The sequence below is a fragment of the Pterocles gutturalis genome, unplaced genomic scaffold (assembly GCF_000699245.1).
Source record: "Pterocles gutturalis isolate BGI_N339 unplaced genomic scaffold, ASM69924v1 scaffold49394, whole genome shotgun sequence".
Taxonomy (NCBI): domain Eukaryota; kingdom Metazoa; phylum Chordata; class Aves; order Pterocliformes; family Pteroclidae; genus Pterocles; species Pterocles gutturalis.
This window is the reverse complement of record NW_010137674.1, coordinates 1-17129: the sequence shown is the minus strand read 5'-3', so window position 1 is coordinate 17129 and position 17129 is coordinate 1. Positions and strand designations below refer to the sequence as shown.

Below are 17129 nucleotides of genomic sequence, written 5' to 3'. Positions count from 1 at the left end.
CCCCATTTCAGTCAGCACAAGGCAGACCAGGGAACTGCTGAGCCGGTCCTGCCACGTCCACATCCGTGGGGCTCAGCATCCCTTTGCTCTACCCAGCCACCAATTTTTATGAAATTTATGAGAATAAAATAATCTGGGAAGCCCCTATTTCTCTGCCAGCTATCGCTAAGGCTGGCTGGTGGCTAAATGCTAAGCCTCGCGGCAAGGGGAGGATGAACGAGGTGGGCTGGCTGCAACAACCCGTGCCCTTGGGAAAGCCTGACTCTCCTGCTCCCTCAACCCCACGCGAGCCACACAGGACAGGCTGCAGCAACCAGACCTGCCAGGCTGTGGAAGCATTGCTTGGCAGCCTTCCTTCCGCACGGCTCCTCTCCTGCTCCTCCCTGCACCCCAGCTGACGATGCCGCATGTCGACGCTGCACGGCGGCAGCTTCCCTGGATGTGCCCAATGACCCTGAGCGTGGCCCAAGAAACCTCAGTCTGCCCCTGCCCCAACCCTTCACTTGATGCTTCAGCAAGCAAGTGCAGTTGTACAACACAGGATTTTAAAACATAAATAAGATCACTGAAATTACTGGAAGCTACTGACACCGATATGAAACCTTACATATGGGAGAAAGCCCTAATTATAGTTTCTGAACCTATGAAGTCATCTAATACACATAGTTCCTCTACACTGCAAGGAGGAAAAAGAAGACATGCAGTACTTATTACCATTCCTATAAGGAGGAAAGAAAACCAGACTTTGGAAGTTTTTTGAAACTCATAATCTAGAAAAATCTGCATAAAACCAGGAAATCAGCTCTACTTTAGTTACAAAAAAAACCCAAACCTCAAAAAAAACAAAACCCACCCAACAAAAGACCCCCGGTACAAAAATCACTTTGGGTTTAATTCTGAAAGCAATACTATCTGGTCATCCCATGGTGCCTTGTAGCATTGCAAACCCTCATACTTTTGTTTGTTTTTATTGATTTTTCTGGATCAAAGCTACTTAACATAAATTTGAAAATGGCATTTCTTCTACATGCCAAAACTGAGGAAGCTACTTCATGCAAGGAAGATGGCACACTTAGTGGCTCATGTGTCATCAAAAAATGAATACCGTAATCAGAAAACAATTCAAGAACAAAATCAGGCTTCCTCTTTCTCTTCTAGCACTGTACACCCTGTACAAAATCAACAGCAGTAAAAAATACTAACAATCTTCATTCACAAGGAAGCACATGGCTGCAACCCTAAATACTTCGCAGGGGGAAAACACTGAGAAAGAAAACACCATTTCTACATAATCATTACTTAAAACATAGCTGCACTCTCTAATACATCCTGGACAGTGCAGAACACACAACAGAATACTCCATTCAAATAATTATGGGGGAAGGTTGTTAAAATATTTCCATCACATTTGGCTATAAATTATTTTAAGTTTTACATTATCTTGCAGTTCTGTGATGAAAAGCTCCCTTATTTGCTTGAGACAAGATTTCAGAAAGCTTGAGACAGAGAAGATTTTCTTAAATTAGCTTGAAAATTCAGTTTCCAGGGCAACACATGCAGGTCTTCATACATCAACATTTCTTTGCACCATTTTTATAGATGTGGTTGCCTGCTAGAAATTCATAAAATACTTTTTAGATACAGTAAACTATTTTGATCACTTTGATCCTTTCTGCCTTTGAAAAAAAGATGACTGTCCTTTCTTTTCAGAGAATCATATCAATAAAATGTCAAATTGTTTTCCTTCAGAGAGGCTTTGTCCCAGAAATGCCTGCAGTGACACCCATCCGTGTAATAAGTTTCTACCAGCACCTGAGTGTTTATGTAACATTTCAGTACGCATCCCTTATTCATCAACCCTTTTCTTACTTTCTTTTAAGTTTGCAAGTAGGAGACATGACTTTAGGGTCCATGGCACACTGGGAGTCTGCTAGCTTATATGTAAAATCAACCTGAGTGCCTGTTGCACAGCAGCAGTGTGAAATTTTCCTATTGCCCACCTTGCACATTGAGACCCTCAGGGTGTTTCTCACACCTACCAATACCTACAAGTGGTATAAAAGAAACAAAGCTAACAGCGCATCTATTTTCTCCTCCACTCTTAAAGGGGGAGGGGAATCCCTTGATTACAATTTTGCCTCAGTGAGTGCATTAGAGGTGCTCTGTATCACTGCAGTGATGTTAGTGAAACAGGTACCTGAAACAGAGGCAGCAGAGCGGATACGTGTCCTTCTTCAATCGTTACAAGGGTCAGATCAGACCCTTGCCACGCAGCGTTACGGTGGAGCGGGCAGCACATTAAATAGTTACAACATTAGGGCTGTCTCAGGAAAAGAAGACCGAATGACCGTTACCTGCACACTTTACTCCCTGAGCAATGAGGCCCCACATGAAGTTGGCGCAGTATTCACACCAGTGCGGGCCCCGGAATGTGTGCACCTGGAAGACAGGAGCAGAAAGAAAAATTACAGAAAATGATCCATCCATTTCACAGACATCAATATCAATGTGTCTAAATAAGGCGGAATTCCTCTTCTTTGGAGGCACCACATGCAGTTGCTGTAAGCTTCCCTTTATCATCGCAGCAAAGGAGGAAAGAAATGTAAGAAAGATTTAACTGTCAAGACTTCTTTCTGCAGACCGATGGGAAACTGGAGCTCTCCATCCTGAGCTGCCCAGAGCAGCAGAACCGGGTCTGGGGGAGGTCTGCTCCCAGAGCATGTGGGGCAGAGGAGCAATGGCAGGTCGCAGCCCTTCTCACGCCTCTTGGCACCCGTCCCTCTGGGCAGGATTTTAGCCACAAAGCAAGGCTTTTGCAGCAACCATGCAAGAGTTCACCTCTCAATTCAAAATGTCTTCTACTTTGCCTTCCCCTCTGTAAGGCGCTGTGTGAAAGGTGTGGGGGGCTGCAAGATTTCACCACTCACAGAGGGAGTCCTGCCAGGCAAAAATACCAGCGCTACACAGAAATACTGCAAACGCACTTAGGGGCTTTCCAGTTTAGAATAGCTCTAAAAGGAAATTATTATTTTCAGACTAATGCTATATATTGAAAATCCAAATGAATCCAGTAAATGGAAACAAGAATCCACTGAACCAGGAAAAAAAAATTGAAAGCTAAGGAGGAAAAAAAACAATGCTGCTTTCAATCCCAGCCCATAGGCTTGTTACAAATCCTGCAGCCACCATTAGCTGCTTCTGATTTTATTCTGATAAAGTTTCTGCTGTAGGAAACCACAGGATTCTTTGCAGAGAAAATCATTACTTCCTTAGCCAGTGTTACAGGCTTTGAGCTTCTACATAGAAGGGACAGGCTGACCAAAAAAATCAGTAACTGGTGATCATAAAGAAATGAAATTTGTAGTGAAATGTAATAAAGACGCTTTAGGCTTAACTCGCTTGGTTCTCCAGAGTTACTGAGCAGGTATCAGAACAGGCAGTAACCTTGCGCACATGCACTGCCCGGTCGGATGAGCATGGAGCAGAAGAGAGGAAGAGCTGGTTGAAACGCACGTGCCCGACATCCCCACAGGGCTCTGGTTATAAATAGCAAAACGTGAAGTGGCCTGACTGAGGTAGAGAGCATCCCCCGCACCACTGATTTACCTAGCAGCTGGATCCCAGGTGACATCTACCTCAAACAAGTGACAACCCAGAGCAGCACCCAGCAATCCAGACCACACTTCAGTTTTGGCTACAGGAAGGTCTGCAGCCTCCCAGGCATTTGCTGCCCACAAAGCAGCAGTGAGGCAGATTGCTGTATTGGGCTGGAAAGTCACTCTTGAATTCACCAAGTAATTCACGTGCGTGGCTGTGCTAAGCTAGGCTAATAACCACCTCTAGCCCTATGCTGCAGAGCATCCCTGGAGGAAGTGTAACGGTGCGAAGCATCACGTTCTCCCAGCGCTGGCCCAGGCTGCCTCCCCCAGCCCTGCCAGCTGCCGTCCGCACCCACTCCCACGTGCCTTTGGAAGGTGCGATATGCTCCATGAGCCCCCTTCCCCCTCCAGATAACGTCTACAAAGCAGCTGTAATCTCCACTTTCTTTTTTCCTCTCATCACAAAGAGATTTTTCACACCTTCTTCTCTGTTACCCACCTGCACTACCCACATCCTCTTGGCATTCTTTCTCAGCCTTATGGGTTTTTTTCCACATCTTTGGCAGCGTTCCCTTCCAAGAATATGCACACTCTAATATACTCAAGCAAAACGCTGTGCTTTAGTGCCTGCAGTACTAAGAGAACTTTTTCAGGGAAGAAAAAAAAGCTTCCTTTCAGTCACCATCTTTTTTCTTTTTGTTAAAGGAATGTTTCACCCCCAAAAATATTTATTTAAAATATTTCTCAAAATTACGTTGAGGAAAATTGAAACAAAAATGACAGTTCAAAATTTAGAGCAAAACATAATCTTTTTACAGAGTCCTTTTCAGTTTTATAAGATTTTTTTTTTCTTTTTAGTATTTCTGATTGTAAAGAAGGGGAAATTTTGTCTTGTTCCTTGAAATGCTGACATTTTAACTTCTTTCTTTAGCCAGAACAAGAACAAACTCTCACACATTAATATTTCTTGCTAAATAAAAGGAATTATATTACCCTGTCTGTGCCTCTCTGCTTGCTGATTTCAATTTACCAAATTCACTGAATGTGCCATCTGCTGAAGCATTTCTAACACTTTCCCTGGGTGCTGGGGTCCTATCCTGGCCTTTCCAGGGCCCTCTCCAGTGCTGATATCCACCAAATCTCAGGTGCTCTATGTCTAACTGGCTGTTCTTTCAGCAGTGAACATCCCTCTTTCCTGGCATCTGGCTCCCTACCATGGTCTGCACTTTCCCAGCTCCTCCTGACTCTCCCTAGGAACTCTTCTGCAAGGTCTACCACATCAGAAATCTGCCACTCCAACCTTTTGCCTCTCTTCATTTTTATTTTTATTATTATACATGTTTTTTATGAGATGAGTTTCTCTTATCTTTCTAATAACAGTTCTCAACCTAGACACACACAAAAACTACTTTTCTACTACAGCCTGTTCTCCTGACATTATCCCGGCTCTCAGCTCACCCCTCAGAGAAGTTTACATGACTCATCATCAACTTAAAAATGCCAAGGACAAAACAGACTTTCCTCTTCCCTACCAGCACTGCATGTACTAGTCACCCTTCACAAGATCAAGATTGACTTTGCCCTGATCATTGTCTCAGCATTGCTAGCGCTGTTCTCTCAACCCATGCACTGAGGCTTCATCCAAATACTGAAATGCCTTTCCATATCATCAGTTAAGAAATTCACTCCTCTGACAAATTTGGTGCCCTTCTACGACAGGGCCACAGCGCTGGTGGATAGAGGAAGGGCAACTGACATCATCTACCTGGACTTGTGCAAAGCCTTTGACACAGTCCCACATGACATCCTTGTCTTTGAGTTGGAGAGACATGGATTTGATGGAAGGACCACTCGCTGGATAAGGAATTGGCTGGATGGTTGTACTCAAAGAGTTCTGGTCAACAGCTCAATGTCCAAGTGGAGACCAGTGACAAGTGCTGTTCCACAGGGGTCGGTACTGGGACCAGTGTAGTGTAACATCTTTGTTGGAGACATGGACAGTGGGGTTGAGTGCACCTTCAAGTTTGCCGATGACACCAAGCTGTGTGGTGTGGTGGACACACTGGAGGGAAGGGATGCCATCCAGAGGGACCTGGACAGGCTAGGGAGGTGTGCCCATGCAAACCTCATGAAATTTAACAAGGCCAAGTGCAAGGTCCTGCATGTGGGTCAGGGCAATCCCAAGCACAAACACAGGCTGGGAGGAGAATGGACTGAGAGCAACCCTGAGGAAAAGGACTTGGGGGTGCTGGTTGATGAGAAGCTGAACATGACCAGCAATGTGTGCTTGCAGCCCAGAAAGCCAACCGTGTCCTGGGCTGCATCAAAAGAAGTGTGACCAGCAGGTGGAGAGAGGCGATTCTGCCCCTCTACTCTGTTCTCGTGAGAACCCACCTGGAGTACTGCATCCAGCTCTGGGGCCACCAACATAAAAAAAAAAGACATGGAGCTGTTGGAGCGAGTCCAGAGGAGAGCCACGAAATTGGTCAGAGGGCTGGAGCACCTCCCCTATGAGGACAGGCTAAAAGAGTTGGGGTTGTTCAGCCTGGGGAAGAGAAGGCTCCGAGGAGACTTAATAGCAGCCTTCCAGTACCTGAAGGGGGCTACAGGAGAGATGGGGAGGCACTCTTTATCAGGGAGTGTAGTGAGAGGACAAGGGGTAACGGGTATGAGCTGGAAGAGGGTAGATTTAGATTAGATATTAGGAAGAAATTTTTCACTGTGAGGGTGGCGAGGCACAGGAACAGGTTGCCCAGGGAAGTTGTGGATGCCCCATCCCTGGAGGTGTTCAAGGCCAGGCTGGATGAGGCTTTGAGCAACCTGGGCTAGTGGAAGGCGTCCCTGCCCATGGCCAGGGGTTGGAACTTGATGATCTTCATGGTCCTTTCCAACCTAAACCATTCTATGATTCCATGATTCTGTTAGAAGATTTATTCAGAGCCTGCTCAGCTTTACACTGCCTCATCCAAATTGCTCTTTCTTATCCATTATTCTGATTGCAAACTCAAAACAAATTAAAAGCTGAAAGTAATTTTTTCTGTGCTCCATAATGCTCTGCCTTGCTTTGTCCTTTATCTGACATGCAATAGGGAGGTTCTCAGGCAATATTAATTAGGAGGTCCAAAGGCCATAATGTCCTTCCGTCCCCAGTGCACACAACCCCTCAGCATCAGCTCTGAAGCCTCTTTTCTAAGTAGTGCTGCCTTTTTCCAGAGCTCAGTGGTGCCGGAGCGTTAACCTTCCTGCTACCATGGAGCAAACTGGACATCTAACCTTGCACTGGTCCGAATACACACCATCTCTGGAAATGAAACCAGACACAGGAAGTGATGCCAGAAAACAGTGAAAAATTGGTCTTCTGAGGTCAGAACAGCCTCTAATCCTGTTTCATCCTGCAGAGTGGGACCTGGCAGCATGCTAAAAAGAAACACGTTTGCACCCCTTTGCTAGTTCAAGAGCCAGCACCTGCAAACAATACCGCATTTATTACATGACACTGTTTAATATAGCATTCTGATTTTTGTATTTAATTCCCCATTCTAAAAATCTGCCAAGTGACTTGCTTGTTTTCAAAACTCAAACATACTTTCCAGAAAAATTTCTGAAAACACACCCAGCAGAATCCCAGAGATCCTGACTTAAATTACAAGTGGTTTCTTTCCCCTTATAAAAAGAGCATCTGCCATATGCAGATTTTACTGCCTTATAAAATGTGAGAGAGCAGGATTGCCAACTGTGGCTTTATACCTCCCAACCCTTCCCTTCTCACTCCCACCTCAAAACTCTTTTTCTCTCTCCATAAGGCTTCAATTGCGAGTGATTTTTTTTTTTTAGGAATGTGGAAAATGGGTGAGCAGGACAGCAAAATAAACTTTTTAATCTTAATTTTTTAAATTCCAGGGTAAATATTCAACTTAAAAAAATCTAGATAATTTTAAAAGAAAAATATACCTGCTTCAAAAACTAGATAAAATCCTATTCCTAAGCTGTTCTGCAACTCTGAAGTAATAGGAGACCCTTACATTGGGCTTACACCCAGGCATTTCTATTTTGATCTCTCCTGCAACATCAGCAAGGTATAATAAACATTTAACTACTGTGATCTTATGTAGGAGGACAGGTTTTTTCTTCCTTAGGTTTGAAAAACATTTTCTTATACACAGGGAAAAATAGCTTAACTCCTGTGATTAATAACTATATGTATTATAGAATGTATTTTTGTTCTGTATTTAATCAAAATATTTTCTAGAAAAAAGAGACAAACTTTTAGGAGAACCAAATAAAAAAATGTTCTGGTGGCTTTGACAACAGATTATACCACAAACTGTGAACTCCTCAAACAGATCTCTCGCCATTATTTCTCAGACTCTATAAAGATCACTGTTGAAATTTGTTATCCATGGATCTCGTAACTCTACTTATTTCTTATGCTTTTGGTTTTTACCAGGCAGTTGTTCAGCTAGCCTTGATTGCTATCTGAAAACCAAGAATAAGCCAGCAGATAATTAGTATTCGTAACTGGGAGACTTACATCATATCACTTGTCAAGGCAGGGAGGAAGAGAATGAGGAAGTATCAGCAAAGTGCTGTGCAGACGTGATAGGAGAGAACACGATGGATCGGCAGAGCTTTAGCAAAGCCACTGCTGGGAAGAAAGCAGGGCTGGATCTGACAAACTATGGTTATGCAAAATCAACACCCAACACAGACAACAAAAGTCTTTGTGGCAGTATAGAAAAAACCCTTCCTTGATGAGAGGCTGCTGCCACAGTCTCCGAACGCCTCTTCTATCAAGACCCTGCTCCGTACAGAGCACCTCTTCTACAGCCCTCCATGCTGAACTGCTGAATACAGGTTTTGCAAAATCCAGGCATTACCATCTGTGCTGGGATGAAATACAACAACTAGAAAAAGGATGGAAAAAAACCATTGCACATCTGCCTTCTCGGGCTACCAGAGTCCTGCACTCTGGGTAGAAGCCTTGCTAGTGCTTGGAGCAGAGCCTAAGCCAACTGGTACCTGAATAAAGGGCACACATTTGTACTGTGTGATGCTCCAAAGGTACTGTTCTGCTGGGTATACTGTCTTTCAAATAAATTCCCAAGGATGACAGGACACTGCTGATGCAGGCTGTCAGCTCAGTGGTCCTGGCTGATTTGCAATTCCATCAACTGAATTCTGCCTGTTGGGGCTCTACCAAGCTTTTAATTGGATATGGGAGACATTGTGAGTCTCAATTAAAACGATGAACTCAGCCTGTATTATTGTCTGTCTCCCCTGTCACAGCTGATTTTATCAAGCACTGAGCGTACCCACACTGGCACTCAATAGGCATGCCCTCTTCATCCCTCCCCAGTCCAGGCAGAGATTGCCTGGATTGAAAGGTAGAGAAGAGATATCAGTGAGAAAGTCAATCGACTCAACTATCAGTTTGGGCAATGCTTCAATTTAATCCTTGCATATATTAGGATGATTAGACAGCGCCTCTAAAACAAGGGTCTCAAGCCCTCCCAATATTCCAGCATGATATTCCTCCTCTGAGGCAAATATTTCTGCTTAAGAGAAATGACTGCCATGACAACCCACGCGGCAGAGCTGTATCTGCAAGATAAATGCTTTCATGCGAAGGCGTAACAGAAACGACAGCAACTGAGACCACTGGAACATACCTTCTCCAAAATGAGAGATGACTTTGCCTAGACCAGTGGGGGTGTTAACTGCAGGGAGTCAGCCTGGGACCACCCCAACAACTTTGTCCTGCAGCTCTTGAGAGGAGAGATGCTGGCTGAACACTGCATTGTTCAGAGCATGGACTATAAATAGCATTGTTATTGCCAGTGGGTACACTGTTGAGTGGGCAAAACTTCCTCCAGGTCCTCACCCACTTGGCGCCAGAAGCACTGTCATGTCTTGTTTACTTTCTGGTTTGCACTGATCATGTCAGCAGAGATTAGAACAACTGGAAATTGCGGTTAGGTTGTGCTCTGTGAGAGCCAAAGCAAAAGACTGGACAATAGCAGGTTGTTGGCTTTTTTTTTTTGCTTGCACATTCAGTTAAAATGGCCACCTTTGTTTCAGGATGGAATAGCAGAGTTTCTTTAAATTGTACCTGGAAACTGGAACATTGTCCATTTTGTTCCAGGCCCAAGCTACTTGATACCTGTGTCCATCCAAAAAAATCTGAAACTAGAGGTGAAAATAGAATAAAATCCTTATAATTGTGTATATATATATGCGTAACGTATACACTGTATGTAATGATGTAAATACAACCTATATAATGATGTAAATAGACTATATGTCCCTGAATCCAGGACAAACCCTAAGAGATTCCTAAAGAAATACTTTTGGAATGATGCTAAAGCTAATTTGGAGGAAAAGCTGTTGATGACAATAGAGCATGACATGGGCTACGTGCTCCTTGAGGCAAACTCCCAGTCTTCCCCAGCACAGTTCTTCCTGCCTTCACCACAGACATGAGCTGGTCCATTCTTGGGGCTGTGCACATGGAAGACTCACAAGATCCACATTTGGGGACTTATAAAACTACTATGGTAGAAAGGAATTACAGCTTAAATAAATTAAGGATTTTGAAAAAAGGCTTCCCCCCCAATCAGAGGCAAAGCTTGAATTCAGGGACTAGCACTAAGAAGCCAGAAATGGTTAAATAATATCATGCTATTTGGAATCTGCTTTGGAAAAGCTCTGGCTTTTCCAAAAAAGTAAAAAAGTAAAAGTAACATTAAATAAATACCTTAGGAGACTAAAATCCATCAACGCCTAAAAGCTTTTCTGGCTTGAACTCTCATTAAGTTTCAGAAGCAACAACATAGGGCTGCTGAGATCTTCTCAGAAGTTTTGTGGAAGTGTTTCTCCAGTTTCGTTCTCCAGATATTTTCCCTGCCTTTGAACACTTTTTACCCCTCGAGTACTAGGAGTCTAAAAGAAACAGCAAATTTCCTGAGGTTTTCTTATCTGTGAGAAGGAGCAGAGACTCTCCCTGGGGACTGTGCTGGAGGCACCCAGCTCTCCTTTCTGAATATTCATTTGAGTGCAGTGACTCACTTAAAGATGTTCTGAAAATATGTTCAGTGTCAGGTCCGTACCTAAAAAATCAGCACCCTCTTTTCAGCAGAGCTAGACCAATTTACCCCAAATCAGCATCTGCCCCAGTTTTCAGAAGATCAGAAATAGAAATGAGTTCATGTTAGAAGTCACAGAAAAAAGGCTCTGCTTAATATAGTAAGGGTTTGTTATAGTTTCTAGTCTTTTTGCAGCATTTCTTCTGCACTTTCTATCTCCTGTTCCCAGTGCTTAGGCACAGCTTCGCTGAACAGCTCTTGTTAGAATAAGATTTGACATAGAAGCGATTTGCTATGACTTTTTACACTAACAAAACACCTAGTACAGATGCAATTACACTGGTAGAATCTGGGCCAGGGCCAGGCTAGCTTATTTGTTTCAAAGAAGCAATACAGATTTGATCGGCAGAGTAACTATTGTTAAAATCAACAGTCTCTCCATTAACGTGATGCTTGAGTCTGTCTATACTGGCAAAGCCTTTCCCATAGAGACTGGTCCTCACCTGAGCCTTCACTTTTTGTGCACATTTAAGGCTATACTCTATGCCCAGTTTTTTTATGGGAAAGTATGTTGTTGCTGCTCCGGAGCTTCCCATTCAGCCTTTCAAAGGGGTTACCCTCAAACAGAAAGCCAGGATGTTGCTTCAGTTGAGGAGAGAGATGAGGAATCTCAACAAACAAGACTCATCAGCATCTCTGTTGTCTTGGCTTAAGCAACCATGGAAAAACCTATCTCCTCTCTGGAAGAAGTGTTGGCTTGAAAGGGAATTATGTTCTGAATGCTCACTGATTCACCAAGCAGCCTTGCAACTGTTATTTATTACAGTTAACTGACTGTGCCTGTGCATTAGTAAGATGATGAATAAGAAACAGCATGACAGTAGCAAATACTGAACAGAAAGATAGCAAAAAATAGTCTTCTGGAGACATAACTATTTTGTGATGAGCAACAGAGAAATGAGACAAAATCCTAGGGAAAATGATGCATGGAAACACAGATTTCACTCCAGCTCTTGACAGGCACAGACACCTTCTTGCTTCAGTGAAGCACCACAGCACTAATCTAGGCAGAAGAGTGTTTATGCCTTGGAATCAGCAGTTATGAAACACCTGCAGAGTGCTCTGCCGGCTTAAGTCATCAGGAGCCAGAGGTGTCTGAAGGAATATCTATAGCCAGCCAACAGAGCTAAAAATTCCCCAGGGCCCATGAGTCACAAAAACTGGAGGGGAGTGAAGACCTTTAAGGTGTTTTGTCCAGGCTTAGTTTAAACTTGCCAAGCAATGGGGAGGTTAGAGCACCGACTAACAAGTTTTACTACGCAGGCAATTTATTGAGGTTGATCTCAAATTTTCCCTTTCCTCTTCCTTTTAAGCTATCATGCCATAACTCCCAGCTAATGCTCCTCTTCTGTGATTGCCCTCCTTGCCATTAACATTTTTCAAGCATAGTTTTACTGTTTTCTCCAACCCCATACAAACAGCAGGCAAAGGAGCCAGGTCAGTGCCCAAGCCCAAAGCATGGCACCAGGTGGGAGGAGGTGCAGAAGATGTTCCATGTCAGGTAGGGATGGACTCAGGAGAGAAGGTTTCTCATTCAAAATATATATATATTTTTTTAACAGCAAAAAACCTGTGGTATGTACAGGGGAGATGAAGAGATGAGGAGATGCAGAGAGGGAAAGTGTGGAGAACTGAGCAAGGGGAATCCTGTGTTTTCAGTACCCTCATAAAACCTGCCTCATCGGAGAGAGATGGGGTAACCTTAAACCCAACTCGGATTCTCCTGCTGTGTAACTCTTTTGGCCCACCTCACACATCCCAACCCAGAGCTCCCCCCCATCCTCCTCTCAGTAACCAACCCATCCACATGGCACCCTGCCACCGGCCCCTTTTCCTCTCAAATCTGAGGTTCCTGCTGTTACCTGAAACTCCTCCTTCACCTGCCTGCCCAGGAGGTGCCCAGCTGCTTCTGCCCTTTGAAATTATTGAACTGACCAGGTATCAGCTAGGTAAGAAAAGGTATTTTAATTTACAAGCTGTCACAGTTGCTGCATTTTGGGACAAGATATGCAAATATGAGATTCATAAGGAACAGAAAAAAAATTCTTATTGGTAGGGTCCAGCTGTAGAATAAATTCATGGGAACAATTAGGTATAAATCTACTCTGTCCATGTCTATGAAATGTTACAGAACTTCCCCCTATAATAAAGCTTCCTTCTGTAAGAAAAAAACACCACTGGCTTCAGCTATGCTCCCTGTCAGCACTTCAAAGAGCACGCCACAGATCTCTCAGAGCTTCCAAATAGAAGATGCTATTGCTCATCTACACTGAGTGGGAGAATGAAGAGACATGTCCACATAGATAGACGTGTACCAGAGAGTGTGGGGAGATTTCTTCCCCATAATGGGTAAGAAACTGAAAAAGAGGAAAAGTCTTTCTATGAAAGAAGGGGGAGCTGCAATTTTGAGGATGGTGAAGTGACTGTCCTGATTTGGTCTGATGATTCATTTTACAAGATATCTCATTCGGTGCACTGGATTTCAGAAAAGCAGAGTATACAAAGGGAAAGCAAAAGAAATCAAATATGCAAATAGACAGACCCAATGAAGTTACACTCACAGTCCCAGCTCACATTCAAACCCCATTATTTAATTAGAGCTATATAAAATGCTGTGTCAAACAATGTAGATCTCTTTCAGCTGATATATTTGAATTAATAGAAAATTAATCTTTTACATTAATTGAGAACACAGAAATATTAATTGAAAACTTTTTTATAAATTAGAAAAAGCCCAAATACGCTTAAAAAATTAAAATATTTTTAATACCTAGCTCTCATCCTGAGGAACAGGCATTAGAAACTCAGTCAGATCTGACATTTACAAATCATCATCCTTTTCTTTACTTGTGGAGATTAATTTAGGAGAATTCAGACACTCTGTATTTGCATTTGAGATGTACTCATGAGAGACGAGACCTCCCCAGTCAGGAGAATATTACGGAGCTGGAGATCATTACTGGCCAGCTCTGCCTGCAGAGCTCCCCGCCACCCTGGCTAGCCAGCCTGCTCACTTCAGGCAGGAGACAACTTGCATTCCAGCAGATTTAAGTCAGATTAAAACTCTTCAAAACCCCAGCTGTGTCAGCACTTCCAGCAGAACTGTCTTTACATTCTTCTTTCAAACAACCCTTAGAGCATAACATAGATTAACAGACTTATTCAGGAGACCTCCTGATTATTTAAAAGTTAAAAGCGGCTTTTGTGTTCACCCCTTGCCTAGGCACCTGCACTCCTGTGAGGACCATCACTACACTGCTCCTCTGCCACCACATTCCTCTACTTGAGCTTTGCTAGAAGCAATAGAGCCCCAGAGTCCAAACTCCACCTGTGTCCCCACCTACCCACTCTGCAGGGACAGGAGGTGCAGGGGCACAGGGAGAACTGAGGTTTCCTAACCTGTAGCCAAGCCTCTTGGGCATCTGCTAACCCCAGCCCACCTCTGGAGCAGCTGCGGCTGTCTTCTTCCCTTCTCCAGGACAACAGTGCTAGCTGCTGTGCATTAATAATTTTCTGCTTCTCCTCCCTCCGCTGGGATGTTACAGCTTTTCCAGTATAAAAGGATTTCAGAGACCCTGTCATTTCTGCAACTAGCGATGTGCCTGATCAAAGAAGCAGCTGGGAAAGGGTCAGGGGTCCCTATGTGCCACCTCCTGCCGGTATAACAAAGAGAAGATTAGCCATAGAGGTACAAAGCAGCATGTCCTCCTTTTTGCTGGTGGAGCCCCTGGGGACAGCAGTCACTGTTGGTTAGCTGAACTACATAAATTTACTTCATTTCTGGGTTGGCTTTTTGTGTTTTGTTTCAGAAGTCTAGCTCCGAGACTCTGGGACTGACATTTCCTTCCTTCCCACATGGGTGGCACATGTGCTGCTTGGCAGTCAACCTAGGAGGCTTCTGCAGGCGTTTCAAGTGATGACATCTATACACGTGAGAGGAAAAAACTGACAAACGTAAGGCATGTGTAAAGAAGCGCACGAGCTAACGACGACCATTCGTTTCAGGTCCATAATACAGTAATTATGAAGGGCTTATGGTTATTTTTTTTTAAAACAGGACAGCAGTCACATTTAGAGCTCATGAACACCAATAACATTCCTTCAGTGGGTAGGCTGGTTGCTGTGCACCCTTGAAGGGGCGAGGCGTATGTTCCCTTCTGCTTTTTTTATAGCAAAAATCATCTGTGTAAGGTGACTCCATTTCACTGACTTGAGAAAAGAGTTACTTTTCAAGGTATATTTTTCTGGCAACTGTATGTATAAAGGCACTAAAGAACAACTATTATGAAGAAAACAATCTGCGTGAAAAGTTTGTGGCTGTAGCTATGACCTTGGATCAGACACACAGTTTATTTTTGAAAAAAGGCTGGAAAACTCACAACTTCGCAGAAACAGTTTTGTGAAGAACAACAAATAAACAAACCCAAAGGAATGAATATCAGGTTACAGGATTATTTTCAAAACAGATGTGTTTCAGGTTGTTAAAGGAAAGCAACTAAGGAACACAGATGCACACAAAATTAAATACGTATTATCCTACGTATATGTCGTACATGGAAAATCGGTTATCTGCTGGCATCTGCAAGAATTATCTTCAAACTCTTTGGAAGAAATGTAAGTTGCAAGACATTTCAGGTCTCTAGGACATCTCAGGAGCCTGTGAAAAAATGCTCTGCATTTCACTGACAGCCAGCAGGATTATGTTATGCCCAGCATTCATATTAAACACTTTTTTATATAACATTTTGTACCTGGTTTTCAAATTCATGCTTTATTGAAGAACTCAAGTCAAACAAAACATCCTGACCACATAGTTTCCAATTTTAGTGATTACCTGAACTCAAAAGCCAGAAGGTGTTTTAAATAAAATCAGATGGACGATAGGTAAACACACATATGTGCATGCATATGTACATTCACACATGCACATGTGTGTGATGGAAATCAAAACTGAAAATAAGAGACAATTAACAGATAATTGCATCATTAGATGCCTGTATTATGTTAATGATTTCCCCTTCTCCTAAAATAAATAAAAGCAAAACACAGGGGGAAAAAGCCACACATCAAAGACAAAATCTAAGCTTCAGGTACTGTACATGCAGTTTGAACCGTCATCTACAGGAATTCAGTATAATATCAATTCACTTAGTTGTACACATAAAGACTGCCTATTATCCAGTGCATCTGACTGCCAAAAGGTTAAATTACTAAATCCTTACTGGACAGTTATTACAGATACAGACACAGAACATGCATATGTTGTATTGACATGCATCTCTCTTACCAAAGAGCATAGTTTATTTAAAATAAGTAAAACCATAATTAGAAGCTACATAGAAGACTAGGTAAATTTTATTAATACAAAAGGCAGCTGCTCATGCCAGCAGCTCCAATAGCCCCATGGTATAAGCCATGCTGCTTTCAACCCACTCCATTCGTTAACACAGGAGAAAAGCCAGAAACTAAGTGAAATGCAGGCCATCTGCTCAATCCAGATGCAGCAGAACATGCTTCTTACCTCTAAAGCTATTTACCAGCGACAAACTGAGATAAAATCAGTTTAATCCTCTAATTGCAGATCTACAAGATTTTCTGCCATCATAACATCCTAAGTAGAACTGAACTACATTCATATGAATTGAAAGAAAACTTTGTCAGTTTTTCTCACCTTTAACACCTCTCTCGGTATAAAACAATTCTAAATAAGAGAGAAAACCTAGATACGTTGAGTATCATTGAAACAAATACATGCACTCAGGCAGTCAACACCAAAATCCTCATTCTTCTGCTGCTATGTTTTAAAGATGTCTAATTGATTTAACCAGCAACGAGATTTAATTGCAGCATTTAAGTTCCCAGAAAGTCACAGTCTGCATATATATTCTTTCCTTGCAACACCAGACCCATTTTAAAATAAAAAGTATAGTTCCTGAGGCTTAAAAAGAAATAAATAGCGTAATTTCTTACCTTGAAGTTATGAACCTTCTCGTATTTGGGAACATGTTCATTCTCTTTCAGAGTTGCTCTTCTGACAAGTGATGTCAACTGCGAATAAGCAAAGAGTTTCAGAGGTTGCCAGATTGTCACAGACGACTTCTGAGTACCCAGTTTCATCCCCAAGGCTGCCAGCAATAAATCTTGCTGACGGCTCTCCTGCTTCGAGTTGTGCACCGCGGACCTATTCGCCTTGTGCCCTGACCAGGACTCTTTGGACGGCATTTTGGAGCTGGGGGGAAGGAGGAACAACCCCCCGGACCGCTATGCGCCCTGTGGGTATCACACTCGACTCGAGAAACCGACAAGGACCATGTCGGGGACCTAAGCTGCGGGGGAGGGTGGCGGGGCCATGGCCGGGCACTCGCACCGCGCGGCTAACCCAGCGAGG

General features: G+C 43.2%; 1 protein-coding gene across 3 annotated transcripts in view; it reads right to left on the bottom strand.

Annotated features, from left to right (window-relative positions):
- The window catches only part of CHN1 (chimerin 1), a 32470-nt gene extending 15437 nt beyond the window's left edge, over positions 1 to 17033 (bottom strand). For 2 of the 3 annotated variants that reach the window (XM_010082665.1, XM_010082666.1), the window contains exons 1-2: positions 16712 to 17009; positions 2355 to 2439 (exon numbers count right to left, since the gene is read on the bottom strand). In XM_010082665.1, the coding sequence (XP_010080967.1) occupies positions 2355 to 2439; positions 16712 to 16963 (337 nt within the window). In that variant the 5' untranslated portion in view covers positions 16964 to 17009. Of the gene's footprint in view, positions 1 to 2354; positions 2440 to 16711 lie in introns of all 3 variants that reach the window. The other variant, XM_010082667.1, reaches the window with a different exon arrangement.
- Positions 17034 to 17129: the final 96 nt, after the last annotated feature.